The sequence below is a fragment of the Zootoca vivipara genome, chromosome 2, assembly GCF_965207765.1.
Source record: "Zootoca vivipara chromosome 2, rZooViv2.hap1.1, whole genome shotgun sequence".
In the NCBI taxonomy this organism is placed as follows: Eukaryota; Metazoa; Chordata; class Lepidosauria; order Squamata; family Lacertidae; genus Zootoca; species Zootoca vivipara.
Window position 1 is genome coordinate 41,196,725 of NC_142584.1, and position 18,918 is coordinate 41,215,642.

Genomic DNA, 18,918 nt, shown 5'->3' on the forward strand with positions numbered 1-18,918 from the left:
ACAGGCAATTTTGTTTCTTTTAACATACCATCTTTCTAGGACTTCAGACAGAGAGGTCTTTTCCAGCCCAGTCTGGCAGAGCCAGGAATTCAGTCTTGGAGTCGTTGCTGCATGCAAAGGATTTGGCTTTACCCTGCCTCATTACTGCACGTGCCATTGGGCTGGAGCCTGTGGTGCTAAACAGTGTAACACTGAGGAAGCAACAGGGTTTCCTAATACAGTCATACTTCGGTTTAAGTACGCTTCGGTTTGAGTACTCCGCGGACCCGTCTGGAACGGATTAATCCACTTTCCATTACTTTCAATGGGAAAGTTTGCTTCAGGTTAAGTACAGACTTCCGGTTCCAATTGTGTACTTAAACCGAGGTACCACTGTACTGCTACTATTCACTAGATTCTCAGACTTGACCTTCCACTATTTAGAATGGAAAGACATCAACAGTGAAGCAGTGCACGAGGATGATCTTAAAATATCATTTTGGGGATGTAACAGGGTCATCTCTTCCCTGATCTACTAGAGAGCAGTTTGAACGTGATCAGGTAGAAGACATCTAGCAAACCAAGAACCATCCAAAAGCTAACACCATTGTTTAATGGCAGGCACATCATAAATGGACAGTCATTTGAAAATAAAGGCTCTCCATTTAGCACAAATATATAAAACAAAAGGGAGCAGATACCAAAGACTGTTTCTCATCAAGATGGTGCCGAGTTGTTTTCTGCTGTCTTTCCTTCTGTCTCATGGGAGTAGCAGCACTTGTCCCCCAGTGAACAGTTGCCCTGTAAGGGAGAAGCAACACGCAACATCACTAAACCATTCAAGTCCTTGCATGCAGTCCTGTGGCTGAAGCAGCTGGCCCTTGGGCAAGAGAACTTGGCTGCTTGGCCTAAGGAGGCTGTAGCTGATCTGGGAACAGAACCCATTGCTACACCTCTAGTTGCCTTCACCATTCTGTTCTGTAGAAAAGCCAAACATACCAAATTTTCAAGGTTCCTCTAAACAGCCCCCTTGCCATCTGCAACAGTTTTAAATGTTACAGGTGAAATTAAAACAGACTTGCATACAACTAGTGACCCAGCCAGCCAAACAGGGTAACCCAGCAGGACTTTAAGGAACCTCCTGATTTTGCTGCCTGCCTAGGTCTGTAAAAACAGAGCAGCTGTGAAGCACCAGGTAAGCTGTGTGTGGGTTGGTGGGTCACAAGTTATGCAAGCCTGGTTAAAAACTATCTTTTTTATTTAAAAAAATTGCTTTTCATTGGACATCCTCATACCAAACAACAACAACAATAATAATTTACTATTTATACCCCGCCCAGCTGGCTGGGTTTCCCCAGCCACTCTGGGCAGCTTCCAACCGAATATTAAAAACAATACTGTACAGCATCAAACATTAAAAACTTCCCTAAACAGGGCCGCCTTCAGTTGTCTTTTAAAAGTAAAATAGTTGCTTCTTTATTGCCTTGACATCTGCTGGGAGGGCGTTCCACAGGGCAGCGCCACTACCGAGAAGGCCCTCTGCCTGGTTCCCTGTAACCTCACTTCTCGCAGCGAAGGAAACCGCCAGAAGGCCCTCGGTACTGGACCTCAGTGTCTGGGCTGAACGATGGGAGTTTAGGGACAGGGCAATTGTAGCAGGGCTTAAAATGATTACTGAGAACTGTATTCTACAGCTGACTCCCCTAAACGAGACCAATCGATACAGGTTGTGCATAATGACCTCTGGTTGTCAGCAGCTACAACTAATAATGGCAGCTGACAAGAGCGCTCATACAACAATGCCTTCCACATGGCAGAGAGGCAAACCACATGCAACTCCAGTAGAATAAAACCAGAACCCAGAGAAGAGGGGTGTGCTTAACCCTTTCCCGCTCCCAATTCTATTCAAGCTTCTTTTACTCGTACTAAGAGATAAAAATCAGTTACACAGGTACCATTTCCTCCATTTGCCACGAGTGAAGCTTAAAGAACTTAAGCTGCACAGGCCATGTGCTTAGACAGTAAAAAAGTAAAAGAGATATGGAACAGGGCAGAGAGCAGAGAACCATGTCCCTCCTCCCCTGCTCTTTTAAGCACAGCTATTCCCTGCTGTCATTAACACTCAGATTCCCCCAAAAGGCTACCCAGTTTCTTTCACACACCAACCCAACATCTCAGTTCTAAGCAAACAGCACAGGAGCTGTGGCTACTCACTTGCCGGAACCGTTTGCAGGGAAAGTTCTTCAGGTGGGCCCCGTCACTCTGTTCTGCACATTCTTTCCTCTTGTTCTGGTGTAGCTTTCTCTTTTCCTGCAAGGAGGAAGAGATCCCACCCCTGCCCCCAGCAGATGTGTCAGAGCAGAGCCAAGGAGGCTGGTGCTTTTGTTTCGGTGTCCCTGTCACTACTGCCCTAGCCAGGAGAGTCAGGACAGAAACCTGGGCATAGTTCTCCTTGTCAGCTTTTCCATGACATCCTTAAAAGTAATACATTCTGGTACCATTTTTAACCAACAGGGATGAGTCCTGGCCTGACTTTGTTCTAATGCCCCACCCCAGGACCTTTTATTTCCCCATCCCAGGTTACATAAACTGTATCCTAACTTGCTCCAAGCACACCCTGGTTCCCTGTTAAATCTTACCCAGCTTTGGCTCTTGCTTTTGGACCCCAAAAAGGCTCGGGATTCAGCTGGAACCGTTTGAGGCCTTGCTTTCGTGAGCTAGGATTAGCATCTGCCCGGACAGTGAAGGATGCCTGCAGCCTGTGGAGTTTAGAGTGTCAGCAAGGAAGGAAGGCAGACAGTTCCTACCTGGAACCAAACCCCTTTCACAAAGTGAGATCACTACCTTCTCTTAGTCAGAATGGGACAACATCTAGATGAAACACTCTTGAGCATTTGAACACACAGACACACACACACACACACACCTAGAGCTTATTTTGCTATCTTTATCTTAACCTGTAGCTGTTTGTTCCTCCCACCTCTGCCCCACAGCAGCAGCCTATAGATGTATCCCCTCCTGATTTCCAGTTTCCTGCCAGTGAGCCATTTCTTACTTGGCCCAAGGTCCATATTTGCCCATCCAACACCCAGTCTTGCAGTACACCCCTCAATACCTACTTGGGTTCTACAGAGAGGATGTGGGCAGCTGGGCTGCTCTCGGAAAGGCGCTCTCTTTTCACAGGATTGAGTTTCTCCTAAAGTTGGGGGGATAGGCAGGAGGAATAGAAAAAGAAGTGGGTTTAATCTCAAGAGGGGAAAGCAAATGAAGAAACAAACTTCCGGTAAAAGATGGCTAGGAATCTGTCCTTTACAAACATCTCAGGACTGTGTTTTAATCGCTCTTTATCAGACCAGACCCAAAGAGCAAAATATACATGCAGAAACAGTGGCCAGTGGTACAAGGTGGCCAGAGCATGCCCCATCGTTGCAGACAAAAAGCAATAGTGCCATAGGCCGGAGCCTGAGAACGGGGAACAAATAGCTGGTCTGGAGGTGCCTACAGTAAAAGATCCAGAAAGAAAAGCTCCTTTATGCAGAGGTTAAGACTTTGCTCACCCAGCAGCGCATGATGTCCCAAAGCACAGATGGTGGGGCATCTGTCTTGATGGCGTTTTTGCAGGCATGGGACAACGACACCCGGTAACCAGCATGGAGGAGAGCTGACCTGGAAAGGAAATCCAGGGAAGATTTTCAGAGAAATCCCTAATTTCCAAAGGGGAAGAACTTTGGTAGAAACAGTGGAGGGTTTCTCACTGTTTGAGTCAATTCTGTATTTCAAACTGTAGCCAACATCGCTTGTTACCGTACCCTCATTATTAGAACACTGGATTCCAATTTTGGTCAGATCCAGACCATTTCATTGGACATCCCTAAACATTTGTTGCTTGTTGATGTCGGAGCACTATAGTCTGTCAACTTGTTCTTCCCAACTACTCTGTGAAGTGTCATTCTTTCCAAACAATGCAAAAATTTGAAGATGACCACCCTCAAACTGCCAGACCCCAACCTAGAAGCAACTGTGTCTTGGATCCAGAAAACTTATAGCGTGAGCAATCCATCCTACTTAGAAAAGGGAAAGTTTTCATATGTGGTAGACATGTGAACAAACTAAGGGATTTTAGGAAATGATATATAATGAAATGAAAATGATGTTAAAATTGGTAATTCCAAAAAAAAAAACCTGAGGCTTTTTTCCTAGGGATATGGGGGACAACTGTCCCAAAGAATATTATAAAACTATGTATGGAACAACAGCTGCCAGAATCCTATGTGTGCAGAATTGGAAGGAAGAAAAAGTGCAAAACTAATGGACAATGCAGAATTGTCAAAACTGACAGCAAGAGTGAGAGACCAAAGTGATGAGCTTTTTACTGAAGAATGGAAATCCTTTTTGGAATATTTGAGAAAGAACTATAGCCAAATGAGATCGCAAGCAGGATTTGAATTAGGAGCAGTGGGTGGAAAATGACAATAATTGTAATAGATGAAAGATAGTTTAACATTTAATGCAGCAGAATATGGGGAGGAATAAACACACCACAGAGGTAAGGGTGGGAAGTCACCTTGTTTATTTTTTAAGAGAAATATATATTGAATTTTAAGTTAACGTGCTTAAGTGTTTAAAATTGAATAAAATTTATTATAAAAAGAAAAAAGGGGACTTTTCGACAGACTATCACTTTGGGCAACAGGACCTGTGGCTTCCTGCAAAACAGAGCAAAGTTCCAGCAGCAACCTAGCCTAACACAACCGGCCTACTCAGGTCTGAACTAAAGAGACCCAGAGAGTCACAAAGTCCTCTATAGGACAGGATTGAGGACCCTGTGGCTCTCCAGTTTTGTTTCAGACTCTAATTCCCAAGGGTGGTGGGAGCTGCAGTCCAGCAACACCTTGAAAGCTATGGATCAGCCCCTTCCCCCCCCCCCCCCCGCTACAAGTAAACACAAGAGTCCCACGGCAGGACCCTTAAGGCTTCAGCCAGACAAAATTGCTGAGTAGGGAAGTCAGAAAACAAAGGAAGGCACAATGCTCCAGTGTAGCTCTATAAAGGATTTAAGAGCCTGACTCTACCACTAACTAAATGATGCCCCTGCCCACTCCAACCCACACCAACTACAAACCCTCTCTGTATGTTATCCCCCACTTTAGGCTAGGTTCTTGCAGCACAAACCCCAATCTTACCTGAACTGTAGCAGGGAAGGGCTGCTGCAACGGACGGTTTTGCTGAGATTGTCAAGAGTGTAGTAGAGAGGGACATCACTGAGCTCCTACCGCAAAGAGAGAAACCAATACTAGTTAAAGCAGGTTGTTTGCCCCACTGTTGCCATAAAGACGACAGCACCAGTTTATCTTGTATAGAGTATTTCAAACAAAGATCTTGCAGAGGTGGCTTTTTAATCTTTGTTTATTTCTCCACCCCATTTCTAGATTGTCCATAGACCAGAGTACACTGGGTGATTCTTCTCCCTGCAGAGGCCTGCTCTACGGCAGAGATGCAGAACCTGCAGCCCTCTAGGTGCTGCTGCTCCAGCCACCACGAGACGCAGTGGGAGTTGGACTTTCCAACAACCTTCGCAGGACCACAGGTTCCCCACCCCTGCTCTAGAGCGAACTTTTTTGCAGGGACTCCCCTTGCTAAACACAGGTGAGAGCATTTGCCAGAACAAAGCCAGAGACTGGTAATCTCTTGTGGCTGTGGACTGCAGAAGAAGAACGACTGCGGTATAAAAGTTCTTGCTTATCTACCATTGTTTTCCCCTCCTATTTGGCAATCCCTCCCTTCTTATCTCTTCTTTTTTTTCAGTCTACCATTGCTAATCTTCTCACTAGATGGGCTTCCAAGGAACCCCGAAGTGCCCTGGAACAAAGTTTGAAAACCACTGCCCTGTATGAAAAGGGTGCCGAGCACAAAACATACCCTTCCCTTTGAATTTCTATATCAAACCAATCGCCACACAATACTGTATTCATTTGTTCATTCACACTGGAGTTTGCGCAACTCAGTGGTCCACTACGCAACATCCTTTGTTGCACCTTGGCAAAAGGCTGCATGGGGGTGGTCGAAAGGGGAAGGGATCCTGTATGGCAATCGCCTTCATCTTCTGCACAGTCTTCCTCACCTCCATCACCATGCTCAGGACGCCCTGAATCCGCTGGCTTGTTCGGAAGCGTGACGGGTTGCTCCCGACTGCTGACAGGACTCGCTGGACAAAATCCGCATTGTGCAGGGGCTCTGCCCACAGAGGGCCACCCAGCTGTGGGGGGGGGGGGTTTGAGGAGGAGGGGGGAGAGAAGCAAGGGTCAGCTTGAGCTCTTCTGGCCAGGAACATATTATGAGGTGTAGAGATCAGCTGGGCTCACCTGGTGGCGCTGTTGACAATACTCACAGGATGGTCCCACAGGAGGCCCACAAGCAGCCTTGTAGTTGAAGCTGTTGTTTGGTCAGATAGCAAAAGCAGTATTTAAGAGCCTCATTGGGGTAGAAGGGGCCGATACTTTTTCTTTCCCTGTTCCTTTGTTATTTTTATTAACTACTGCTTGTTAGGTGCCCAAGTCTCTATTAATTATTAATATTGATTTTATTTTATTTATACCCCACCCATATGGCTGGGTTTCCCCAGCTATTCTGGGCAGCTTCCAGCACATATTAAAACATAATAAAACATTAAAGACTTCCTGATACAGGGAACAAATATCACTTAAGCATCCATCAGGCAGACTGTCAGTATGCCTCCTTTGATTGGCAACTCAGAACTGTGTCCATTATCTCTGGCATCAGGCAGAAGAGGCAGGCACAGAGGGGTTCAAACATTGATCATCACTTCCCCAATATCCCTTCCTGTTTGCCAATTGTTCTATTACACCGATAGGAAGCATCCAAAAATGAGTTAGCATGATTTCCACTCTAATAGAAACTTGCGGCTGAACACATCCTCCTTTCCTCACAGAAACAACACATGTCCCCCTGCTTCTGACTCCCACAAACCTATTGTGTATGACTGCACACAAAACTTTAGTTTTTAAAATTTGAGGCCAAAAGCTGAGAATAAAGGAAATGTTGCAATGAACCCCCACCAAAAGAGGATGCCTCATTAAGAGGGCCACCCAGGAAATGAGTTTCCCACCTTGGTCAGCACAGGAACATCTGGCAGTGCAAGTGTTCCTAGAATCTGCCCACCTGACTGGCTTAGGTAGAAGCAGGAGGGGAAATGCTGTTGGATTGTTCTATTAAAAAACATCTTCCCCAGCTCTCTTACTTGTTTCCATTGTGAGCCACTTTGCCAAGTCTCTGGAAATGAAAGGAGCCACAGCCCACACAGTTATAAACAAAGGCCTGTTTGCTGCCAAGAGAAAGAGGAATTATTAACATGTAGCAGGCTTGGGTACAAATAAGAGGCAGGGAAAGAAAAGCCCAGGGATGGGCCTCAATAAGTACTGGCTGCAGTGGATAAGCTCCCTGTTACCCCAGCTAACTGGGAGCACCATGGGGACACACACACACACACACACACACACACACACACACACACGTGGTGACCATTTTGCACAGTGGTGCCACTCAGTTCCCACACTCCCTGCCCTGCCCCCTGTTCTGCCTTCTTCTGTGTCCAAAAGGACCTGCATGTCAGTGATCACATGAAGAAGAAGAAGAAGAAGAAGAAGAAGAAGAAGAAGAAGAAGAAGAAGAAGAAGAAGAAGAAGAAGAAGAAGAAGAAGAAGAAGAAGAAGAAGAAGGAAGAAGAAGAAGGAAGAAGAAGAAGAAGGAAGAAGAGGAGGAGGAGGAGGAGGAGGAGGAGGAGGAGGAGGAGGAGGAGGAGGAGGAGTTTGGACTTGATATCCCGCCTTTCGCTCCCCTTAAGGAGTCTCAAAGTGGCTAACAATCTCCTTTCCCTTCCTCCCCCACAACAAACACTCTGTGAGGTGAGTGGGGCTGAGACACTTCAGAGAAGTGTGACTAGCCCAAGGTCACCCAGCAGCTGCATGTGGAGGAGCGGAGACGCGAACCCGGTTCCCCAGATTACGAGTCCACCGCTCTTAACCACTACACCACGCTGGCTCTCTACACATATCAGTTGGATGCCACTAAAATGGTTGTAAGCACAAATGGGGCACTACCCAAGGACTGAAACTCAAGTTTGGGGGTGGCTCACCTGGCAGAAGCTTTAACCTTGGCTTGCCCAGTAAAGACCCGGACAAAAACACGAATGTAGAAATCCGCACTGACCGACAGGAGTGGGACAATGTAGCGCTGGTAGCAGTTGGCCCGCAGATCAATGCTGTGCAGGATAATCCGCAGAGCCTGAAGGAAGGTAGGAGGAAACTACAGTGAGAGCTATTGTTGCGTTTTGATTTTGGACAGTTAACATTACTGTGATACATGGGACCTTCAACTCTTCCTGTGTCAGCCCCGTAAGAATACAGGGAAATGTCACAGTTTGTTTCATCATTTTAAGAGTCGCTCTGTTATCTTGAGGTTGGCCTTGAGAGTGTGTCCTCCAGCACAACAGCAGGCAGCCAAGCTGGGAGAAAGAGGGAGTGGAACTGCAGCAGTGTCCTGGATGCCTGCATGGCACTGCCGGTTGATACCACCTGATCTTGCAGAACCGCCAACTTGGAAGCATTCATTTCCTCTTGAGGAAGGCAATAGACAGGCCAAAGGCTGGACAGACATAGCGATGGGACATGGGCTTGTAGTCAGGGATTCCTGGCAGCTCATTCCACTCACCATTTCATGGCAGAACTTGCCCTTGATAGACATGGCCCCATATTTGCTGTAGCAGGTCTCCCCGGAGTTCCCAGCCATTACAGCCATGTCGGTGCATGTGACACACAGCAGGCCTGCAAAAGTGTCCCCAAAGGGAAGGGAAGGGTCAGGAGATACCGTACAACACAATCTTTTCCCCAAAACACACCTAAAAGGGCATCAAGCAACAACTATAGAGTCAAAGCATATGGCGCCATGACCTCAATTTGGACTGCAGCTCTGCCACAAAGCCCATAGCCAAACCATTACATATGCTGGCTTCAGTTTCTATCTGTGCATAGCGAAGAACAATGCTCTCCTGTTTCATGAGGCAGGGAAAGAATACAGAAAGAGTTCTGTAGCTTGCACAGGAGGAACAATTTCACTTTTACAGGTGTCTTCCAATCCTCAGAGAGCTTTAGGAACGTGCATAGCTAGACTACCATATAATATGCTAAAAGCATGTCTCTGACAAAGTCCTAGCTTTTCCGTCATGAGTCAATGTGTGGTTATGGTTCACATTTTACAATTATATGCAGATTTTGTTTCAAAAATCCCCCAAAAAACTTTATAAGGGTTGACAGAAAAGCCAAGTAGACAAAAATGGGTTGGTGTCTCCTAAATCAAAAACCACTGCAGAAGAAGAGTGGTCCAAACCCCCTGATTTTCACCATCACTCACAAAATTGGAGCTGGAAGAAGTTATCAGCTCACCTCCGTCACTCACGCTCTGAACCGCAGCATCCAGAAACATCGAAGGGCTGCCATACGGGTCCAGATCAATGACATCAAAGAGGTCTCTTTCTGCCTTGCTCTGGTACATCAGCATCCTGTGAGTGTGGGAGAAAGACCTGTTTAGAAGCACCACACTCCACACACAAAAAGAAACATAAAGACAACAGCGGCCTAGTTCTTACTATGGAAAGAGGAGAAGGAGTCTAGCTCCCAGGCCCTGAATCAGTGGTGGGAAATCTGTAGCCACCCAGATGCTGCTGGATTACAACTCCCATGATCCCCAACCATTGGCTGTGCTGGCTGAGGCTGATAGGAACTGGAGTCCAACCACAATCGGAGGGTCATGGGTTTCTTGTCCCTGTTCTAAATGGAAGACCTTTACGCACCGGGCATCTGACAAGCTTGGAGTCACCAGGTGTCCGACATCATTGAGCTGGATGTTTTTGGTTATGAGCTCAACAGCCTTGGCAGATAAGTCATTAGCCACCACTCTCTGAAGGCCAGGAACCTCCTTTGCAAACCGGATGGAGCGCAATCCAGAAGCAGCCAAGGCCTCCAGCACTCGGACTCCCTCCTGCAGGGGGACAGGAAGAAATATCTAGAAAAGAGAGGTGGTGGGAGGCCCCCAAAGCAACTGAGCTCCACAAGTGCCTTGCTAAAAATGAACATAACAGCTGACTTCAAATGGTATCCCCTTGCCGCAACTGATGGAGACGTAGAACAATTTTTTTCTCATATGCCTTATCATCTTGTGACCAAAGTACATGGTGAAGTAGACACAAATTGACTTTTGCAGCAGACTGGATCAGCTTTGTGAATGCCTCAACATGTATCAAACTCTAGCTGTTCCCCAGGTCTTGGATTTCTTGAGAATGTGTGCCAAAACACACTCAATATTGGGGTTGGGGGGGGGAGAGGGAATAATGCAAGGTGGTTAGTGTTCAGTGGAGCATTTGATGACCACTTGTAAGCCAGGCCTCTGCACCAAACAGAGACCTTCCAGTCCAAACTGTAACACAGCTAGCATAGTGTAGCACAGGCATCAGCAACCTCTGGCCCATGGGCCGGATGCAGCCCACAGAAGCCGTTTATCCGGCCCACGAGCCGCCCGTCACCGAGCCGCCCGCTTGGCAATTCCCTGCGCTGCGCTAAACCGGAAAATTGTGGTGCGGGACTCACAGTGGTGCTGCGCACGCGCAGATGCCAAAAACAGTGTTTTGTCCAGGTATGCACAGAAGCAATTTCTGATGCCACACTGCCCATACCCAGAAGCTGGAAATCGCTTCTGTGCATGTCCAAGCATGCGCAGAAGCGATTTCCAGTGCCGCGCTGCAGTGCCCATGCCCAGAAGCTGGAAATCGCTTCTGCGCAAGTCCGGAGCGTGTCCGTCCCACGGACCAGTGTCAGTGGCAATGATCCAGCCCACGGCCGGAAAAAGTTGCCGATGCCTGGTGTAGCAGTTACCATGTCGGATTCAAACTGGTAGGACCCAGGTTCAAACCCCCCACTCGGCCATGAATCTTGCTGGGTGACCTTAATCCAGTCTCTATCTCCCAGCCTAATCTACCCCAGAGGGTTGTTGTGAGAATAAAAGGAGAAACTTGTATGCCATCTTGATAGCCTTGAAGGAAAGGCAGGACACATATCAAATAGATAAAATATAACAAAGCACAATAAAACCAGTACAAAAATTAATATATTTTGACAAAGCAAAATAAAAGAGGGTCAAGGTGAACAAGGGAACATTCAACACTACAATAAGATAAGGTGCTGTCGCAAGACCCTCAAACCCCCAAGGTGTACATACACACGGGGACACAGCACCTGGCATACTTCTCCCACTTTCACAGCTTTATGCTCCTCATTATCTTGCTGGTCATCACCACCAGATGTCTGCTCCAGGTCATCCTCTTTTTCCCCTTTCGAGAGATCCACAATCACCTTTGAGACATTCTCCTCTCCAGGAACTGCAACTGGAACAGATGGAAATAACACAGAGTGGCATGGAGTCTGGGCCTGCCATTCTCCTTACATAGATTCGTGAAATCACATCATACAACTGTAATATGGCATTCAACATTATGCTGAACAGCACGGATAGAGAGATTGCATATATTTTCCCAGAACCTAAGCACCCATTTCCCAGAAGCAGGAGAAAGGTTAGCAGGGTGCTAAGAGATCTACAACATGTCAATCAAGTGTTCTACCTTCTATTTATCTCGCATAGATATTCTTAGCACAATTTGTGCAAGAAGACCACAGTTGCTCATTGCTCTTTTATGGTACAGAGTGGGATCTTGGCTAAAGAGTGATATGTTAACCAGATCTACATTCTGTAGTTCTACGAACAATCCCCAAGGCTTCAAAATGGGGCATGGCTAGTTCACAACAAAGCTGCTGACAGTATGCAAGCCTGCCTAAACAGGTGCTTAAAGCACAGCTGTTCACAGCAAGAGGAACAACATAGAACTGGAGAAGGAAGAAGAGAGTGGAAACAGCAGGCAAAGTCAATAGCAGGGTCTGCTCCAGCCAAACTGTTCTCCCCTCTCTCTCCCCTGGCCAACTTTATATTTTATAACATTTATTTGTTTTAATATTTTAAAATGTAAAGTGCCTTGGGTGCTTGGCATAAAGCCAAGTGCAGGGGAGATCAGAGCATCAACACCTCTTCTGCACCTGTTTACTACACAGTCAGGAGAAAGAATGGGGAAGTGCCCTAGTCAAACGTTTTATTTTGAAGAGAGAGAAAAACTGCCTCCAATGGACAGAGGTAATTACCTCAATGTCCAGACTACAGGACAAACAACAAGGAGAGAGAAAGGTTAATCAACATTCCTGAAAAGACAATTATGCATGCCTCTTACACATCAGCGATTTCCCCCTCTGGGCCGAGTCTGGAATAGAGGAAAACATTACTACTCACTTGAAATCCCTTTTGATGAAAGCTGCAGCCGTACAAATTCCGTAAGGACTGCACATCTATATGTGGGAGGGGAGAGAGGTGTCAAAGGTGTGATTTTTGTTATTCTGTAGCCAAGATATAGTAGAAAAAAAGATTTCATAAAATTTATACTGTATACCACTTGATTGTGAAAAACCCCCCTCAAAACTAAAGACCCCTGTGTGTCTTCAGAACCACTCATTTTTCCAGGGGACAGGCTCATTCATCAGCCCCAGCCAACATGGATGACGCCACCCATCAAGAATGATGGGAGCTGCAATCCAGAAAGCTGGAAAACTACAGGTCTCCCACCCACGCGAGAAGCCATTCTGCTTCAAACCATACTCACTAAATGAGCGAACACAGCTTTCCCCTCCATATTTTTCAGCCTAAACTACTGGGTAGTCATTTGTAACTAAAAGCTATGCTACAGTATCAGCAGACAAATCCCATAGGAAATATGTTATATAAATCAGCTTTTAAGGCTCACTAAACACAAGCATCATCACTATTTCCCATCCTTGGAAAACAAATCCTTCCCTCCTTCCCCACTCCACAATAACCCTTCTGGACATGAAAGTCCGCTGAACCCACCTTCACCATAGGAATAACCTGAGGATGTGGATTGGGAAGTCCTCAGAGAGTTAGTAAAAAAATAATGAAGTGGGGTCACAACTGTGAGCAGAGCTTTTTTCTGGGGTACTCGAGGGTACACAGTACCAACATTTTTTTCCTAGAAGAAAAGCACTGACTGAGAATGTCACAGTTCCTCTCTTGTTTATGACACTCAAAAACTAAGTTTAATTTGGCCAGTGGTTGCAGGCTCCTTCTCATTCTCACAAAATCAAAGCGACAGCCTCTTCCAAAATGCAAGAGCAGATTTCAACAGTCCATCATTTGCAAAGTTAAATGGAAAGCAATGTCTCCCCACATGTCTACTTACGTAAGGTCTCTGTTAAACTCCTGAACAGGGTTGTAGAACACTTCATTGGCACTTGGAAAAAATATTTTCCCCTTCCCTTCAGTGACCAGGGTTCCTCCATTCTTTACTGCCTCACTGCCACCAGTTGTGCTCACTATAGGGGACTGAGCCACATTTTGCTCCAGATTTGAGTCAGCTGTTTCCATACATTGTGCCTGATCACCATCCATGGCTTTCACAAAAATATTTCTGACTTGGAGAGCAATTAAAGGTGAAATATTCCAGGCCTTTTGAAGCTGTAGAGTTCCTGCCCTTCTGTAAGGAGGTAAGGTGCCTCCCAGAGTCCAAATCCACAGGAGACACTTGCTTTTCATTAGTACAGGCTTCTTCCTGAGTATTTTCTGAAAGTATAAGAAAAGCTATTTCTATTGCATTATTTTCCAATCAACATCACTGCTGTTCTGTATATGACTGACAGCTTACATATGTTATGATAGCTGCCCGCTTCCAAAGATATGGGTAGCAAGCGGTGGTTAGTTAAAAAGGAAGGAAAGCCCTCACCTGCCTTTAAGTGCTTTTAAAAAAGGATAAGGAAATATCAGATTTTAAAAATCAGCCTTGAATTTAACAACTTACCTGATAACAATAGGCACTTAGGAATTCTATGCAGAGAATTCCATGTAGGTGAGTGGGCTGGTGAAGGACGGATGGGTCTCTCCATTTGACCTCCACCTGCCCCCATGCTCTCCTGGTGAATTCTCTGAGCCAGCCAGCTAGTTACACTGGCAATCCAGCCGGCAGGAGGAAATAAGACATGCAGAGGTAGCAGGAAAAAGCATGCAAACTGCTTCCCAAGCTTGGCTTCTCCTTCTTCCTCTCACTTATACTCTAATCTGCAAGTGGACAGCCATAGCTCAGTGGTAAAGCACATGTTTTGCATACAAAAGGTCCCAAATTCAATCCCCAGCATCTCCAGGTACTGCTGGGTGAGGACGCTGCCTGAAATCCTGGAGAGCCACCGCCAGTTAGTATAGACAACTATGTACTAGATCAGGCATCCCCAAACTTCGGCCCTCCAGATGTTTTGGACTACAATTCCCATCTTCCCCGACCACTGGTCCTGTTAGCTAGGGATCATGGGAGTTGTAGGCCAAAACATCTGGAGGGCCGCAGTTTGGGGATGCCTGTACTAGATGAACTAAGGCTCTGACTCAATATAAGGCAGCTTCCTATGCCCCTAAGTTAAAATGCTGTGATGTACTGCTGGTATAAGGCTAATTCTGTGGCTTCTAGAGCAGTGCTGGCTCACAGTCCTGTCTCGGCTGCCTAAGGACAATTGGTACCTTACTTGCGCAGGACTACTGGGAGGCCCACCAGCTCACCAATCAAATGAGGAAAAAATGGATGAGATGCCAAATGCATCTTCCAACATGCAGGAGGGGCAGCTGAGTTAGGGAGGCTAGTTATTCAAGTTGTTCATTAAATAACCACCTTCAGGAAACACTTTATCCAAACTATAGGAAATTCGCTGGGCTTTAACACAAAAAAGGTAAGCATTAAAGTAGTGGGTCTTGATCATATTTTCCAAAACTATATGACACTTAACTGAGAATTCTCGATTGGCTGTTTGCACACCACCATAATTATGCTCTTACTCCTCAATGCTGGCTGTAGGTTTCTGCGTCTGATCAGAACTGGGAAGCTTGCAGCACCACCGGAAAAAGGAATGAAAATATACAACACTTCAGATCCAGCTTTTCCACAATTCTCCTCCTAGTCTAAGGAATCGGAAACAAAGCCAAGCCAGCATAACACAAACAGCATTGATTGTGGAGAATAAGAAAGTAAATACTTTATTCACACACTCTGGGCGAAAGGAAACAAAACATGTTCCATAATATAATCTGAAGCTTGCTCCAGTCTAACAATCACCAACCTCTTTAACTCATCCTCCAACCCAGAATATTTCCTTCCCAGAAGCAGCACAACTAACCAGCACCGACTTCCACGCTTCTCAGCACAGGTTATGTCGACGCCGCCATATTGAAAATTGCTGGGGGAAGATCAGCTGACGCTCTTCCGACCAATAAAACTAGCGGTAGATGGGACGCCTATAGGGTCAAAAAGGAGACGTAGCCCAGCTTCCGAAACGCAATTAGAAAAGCTGGAGTTCTTTAAACTCATTTGGGAGGGGTCATGTGTCGTCCCTTTGAACACGACTTCTTCAGTGATCCAGATGTATATACGGCTTACACGGGAACACCTGCAGTTTATAGTTTCGTTCCCCAGAAACGATTGCAATAAATGGCAATGAGAATCAGTAGGAATGTAAGCCGTTAGCCGGTATTTCTTAGAAGTCTTCGTTGGCGGGGGGCGGGGGGGAAGAAGAGTAGCTCCTTTTCCATCTTGCAATATACAACTTTTAAACCATATCGAACTCAGTGGGGTGGGGCATAACTTCTCCGTGAACATGCATTAACTCCGTCTGAAAGAGGCAAAGGTAACAACGTGGCGAACTCCTACATACACCAAGATAAGTGGAGTGGTAACAGTTAGTAGGTCCCTTTCGTGCTTTTCAAGGATTTGGAAACATCTCATTATTCAGAGTCGGACTGTATTTTCCAAGCTCACATATTGCGATTTCCACATCAGTTCAATAAAAGCATCCACTTTCTAGTCCTCAACTTCAGAGTTAAAGGAAGGGGTGGATACACTTTACTGGGGGTCAGAGTGGGAAGGCAGACACCTAGCCAATAACCTTGAGGTTATTTGACTGAAGCTAAATTGTACATCAAGGTTGAGGATGGCTATGCACACTTGCTGACCTGTGTCTACATATCTCTCTGTATATTTTTAAATAACAATATATATGGTACCCTTCAATTTATTGAAAACAATATTAACACCAGGCTGGGTATCCTCACTATGCTGATTAGACTTCTTAGTTACAGCAAGCTTCCCCAGACGTACAATTTTGTTACGTATCCTTGCTCTTAAAATCCACAGATTTTATCTGTATTTTTCATAAATGTTTCACACTGTTTTAGGTAAGTCACTTAGGGATTCCCCCTCTTTTATGAAGCAGTTAATTTTATTTATTTGACAATATTTATAAACAATATAAATATTAATATACATGTTTTCAGGGTGGCTTACAATATATATGATGTCTTGCTAGGTCGCTTCAGATTTTCTAGAGCTAATCAGCATCAGTGTTAGGACTCAGTGGGCCTGATCCATGGCCTTAGTAGGGCAGTTCAGATTATCCTCCTAGCACATGTGAGAGAGTGCAGGGCTAGCCCCACATCCCATCCCTTAAATATAGGGGTTTCTGTTCATATGTTTGCACGCTGTGGCATGGGCATCAAGGCTAAGCTAGCCAGATAACATCAGGGACAAGGCCAGCAACATTGCTCTTTTCTTTGCACAGACCTCCTACATGCATTACACAGTAATACATTATACATATGTTGCAATATCCTGTCAAGTTTATCTATAAATACAAATCAGGTAGACAAGAAGATAAGAATCTTTAGATGCAAAGGAGTACACCAATACCTTTACAAACAGGTCCTATGTATGTTTACTCCAAAGTAAATCCCACTGCATTCAGTAGAACTTACTCCCAAATAAACACACATAGGATTGCAGCTTTCATAGCAGTAAAGGAGGAGAGATTTGGGCAGGTGTGTCTTGCAATGCTGAACTTGCCTCTTCTACACAATTATTTAAAAGTATGCAAGCCTATCTTCGTTTACACCTAGCTGCCACCTTTTTTGTTCTTGCTCCTTTAGCAGCAATCTCATATTGAAAAAATAAGCAGGTAAGGCTTTTCCTGGCACAGGGATGCAGTAATGTGGATTAAATGCAGAAATCAAGCAGGGACTGTTTTTCCCATTCACAGTTTAGACTGAGCCATTTTTGTGCAATGTACTTTAAGTTGTTGGCATCTATCTGTTTCGAGAGACAATGCAATATGCCTCCGGGGGTGAAGTCAAACCGCTGTGTTAGTAACACTGAAGTGACCTCTCCAGGGCACAAGCCTGGGCAGTGTGTATGGAGGTTCTGGTCCAGTGTGTATGGGCTGCCCAGCTGACAAGACCCCCATTTTGCATAGCTGCCAAGTTTTCCCTTTTCTCACGAGGAAGCCTATTCAGCATAATGGAATTTCCCTTAAAAAAGGGATAACTTGGCAGCTATGCCATTTTGTCCTCACTTATGTGGTCCAAAGGAAATTAGAGCAATATGTTTGGCACCAGCTTGTCTTTAGGAGTTGCCAGAAGGAGGCATCCAAGGCGCCATCCAACTGCCTTAGGGACTCCACTCCTGATTTATGTAGGGCTTGCTGTTAAGACTTTATTTCTCCTTAATATATCCCACAAGGCAGCAGAGATTTAGGATCACAGTTTTCCTTCTCCTAGGTAGATAAGCCCTATCTACTCCCTGACTTCCCTCTACAGCATGTACAGAAACCGCCTTATTGACTGCTGGACCCACTATTGGTCTCATCCCCTCGATCTGCCAGAGCCTGCCTTTGCATGCAAGAGAAGTCACTAACTCACCTGGTTTAGCCAGCCAGTTGAAGTGGTTCCTGGGGTGCGGCCACTGTTGCCACAGGTGAGAGCTGAGTGCAGGGTAGGGATGATGTCTCCCACCAAAGGTACTACCCTAGCACCCCATATTGTACAAGCAAGGTTCAAATCCCCACTCAATAATGAAGTTCACTAGATGACTTTAACCTGGTTGATACAGCCACCATCTCGAGATGAGCATCTGACAACCCTGTCTACTGTACTTATAAGCAATTTTTCAACCTGGTAGATGGTTGATCATAAATGGAGGCCAAATACTAGAATATGTTGCCCCTTGATCCGATGGGTGGATTAGATGGTGTTGCATCAAGAATTTTCTCACACTGTCCAGTGCACTTCCCCATCTCAAAATGTCTGATCTTTGGGGGAAGCAGGTTTCTTGTGCAAAACTTCCAAATCAACTTATATTGCACAACCTGAATTTGCTGGTATGTGATTCAATCACTCCTTTAAATAGTGACAGCCTGGAAATACCCTCAGAGAATGTTATAGCCAAAGTGGAGTTCGGATTTGAGTCTTCCATAGTTAAGGTCACCATGTAACGCCAGGTGTTCTAAGAATGCCAACTCTCTTCTGGTTCCTGTTCCTCCACCCAGCAACAGTGTGATCTGCATTAGCAGGTTTTGATGCTCATCTGCATATTGTGAAAATGCACCTGTTCATTTCTACAGATAAAGCTGCAACTAAAAGCACAGAATTAGGACAGACACCTTTGTGTGATGAGTTGGCAAGTTTAGTGAAAAAATCACAATGGCTCTTACTAACAGAAGTGGCTCAGATGATGATCACAAGTTCCAGGTTGGTTCATATGGGGAGAGTCAGTTCTTCAGGTGTTGCAGTCCTGAGCTGCTTAAGGGTTTATAGATCAAATAACAACACTTTGAATTGGCACCAGAAACTAACTGGCAGCCAGTGCAGTTGGGCCAGGATTGGTGTAATATGTTAAAGCCATCTTGCCCCATTACCTGACCATTGACTTCTGCACCAGCTGAAGTTTCCAAACTT

The 18,918-nt window shown here is 45.5% G+C and overlaps 1 protein-coding gene across 11 annotated transcripts; it reads right to left on the reverse strand.

Moving 5' to 3' along the window:
* Positions 1-572: 572 nt before the first annotated feature.
* On the reverse strand, positions 573-15,383 carry TRMT1 (tRNA methyltransferase 1). 11 transcript variants are annotated; one of them, XM_088661725.1, is made up of 18 exons: positions 15,315-15,383; positions 14,977-15,023; positions 13,343-13,722; positions 12,382-12,437; positions 11,283-11,431; positions 9,845-10,032; positions 9,438-9,553; positions 8,707-8,819; positions 8,132-8,280; positions 7,238-7,321; positions 6,342-6,411; positions 6,101-6,235; positions 5,163-5,248; positions 3,537-3,645; positions 3,099-3,175; positions 2,619-2,738; positions 2,194-2,314; positions 573-780 (listed from the first exon to the last, which is right to left on the reverse strand). In XM_088661725.1, exons 3-18 carry the CDS (start codon positions 13,693-13,695, stop codon positions 697-699), a joined length of 2,010 nt encoding a protein of 669 aa, XP_088517851.1. In that variant the 5' UTR covers positions 13,696-13,722; positions 14,977-15,023; positions 15,315-15,383; the 3' UTR covers positions 573-696. The 11 variants fall into 11 exon arrangements, with proteins under 11 accessions (XP_088517851.1, XP_088517848.1, XP_088517849.1 ...); XM_088661722.1 differs by having other exon boundaries at positions 14,928-15,023; XM_088661723.1 differs by having other exon boundaries at positions 14,977-15,099.
* Positions 15,384-18,918: the final 3,535 nt, after the last annotated feature.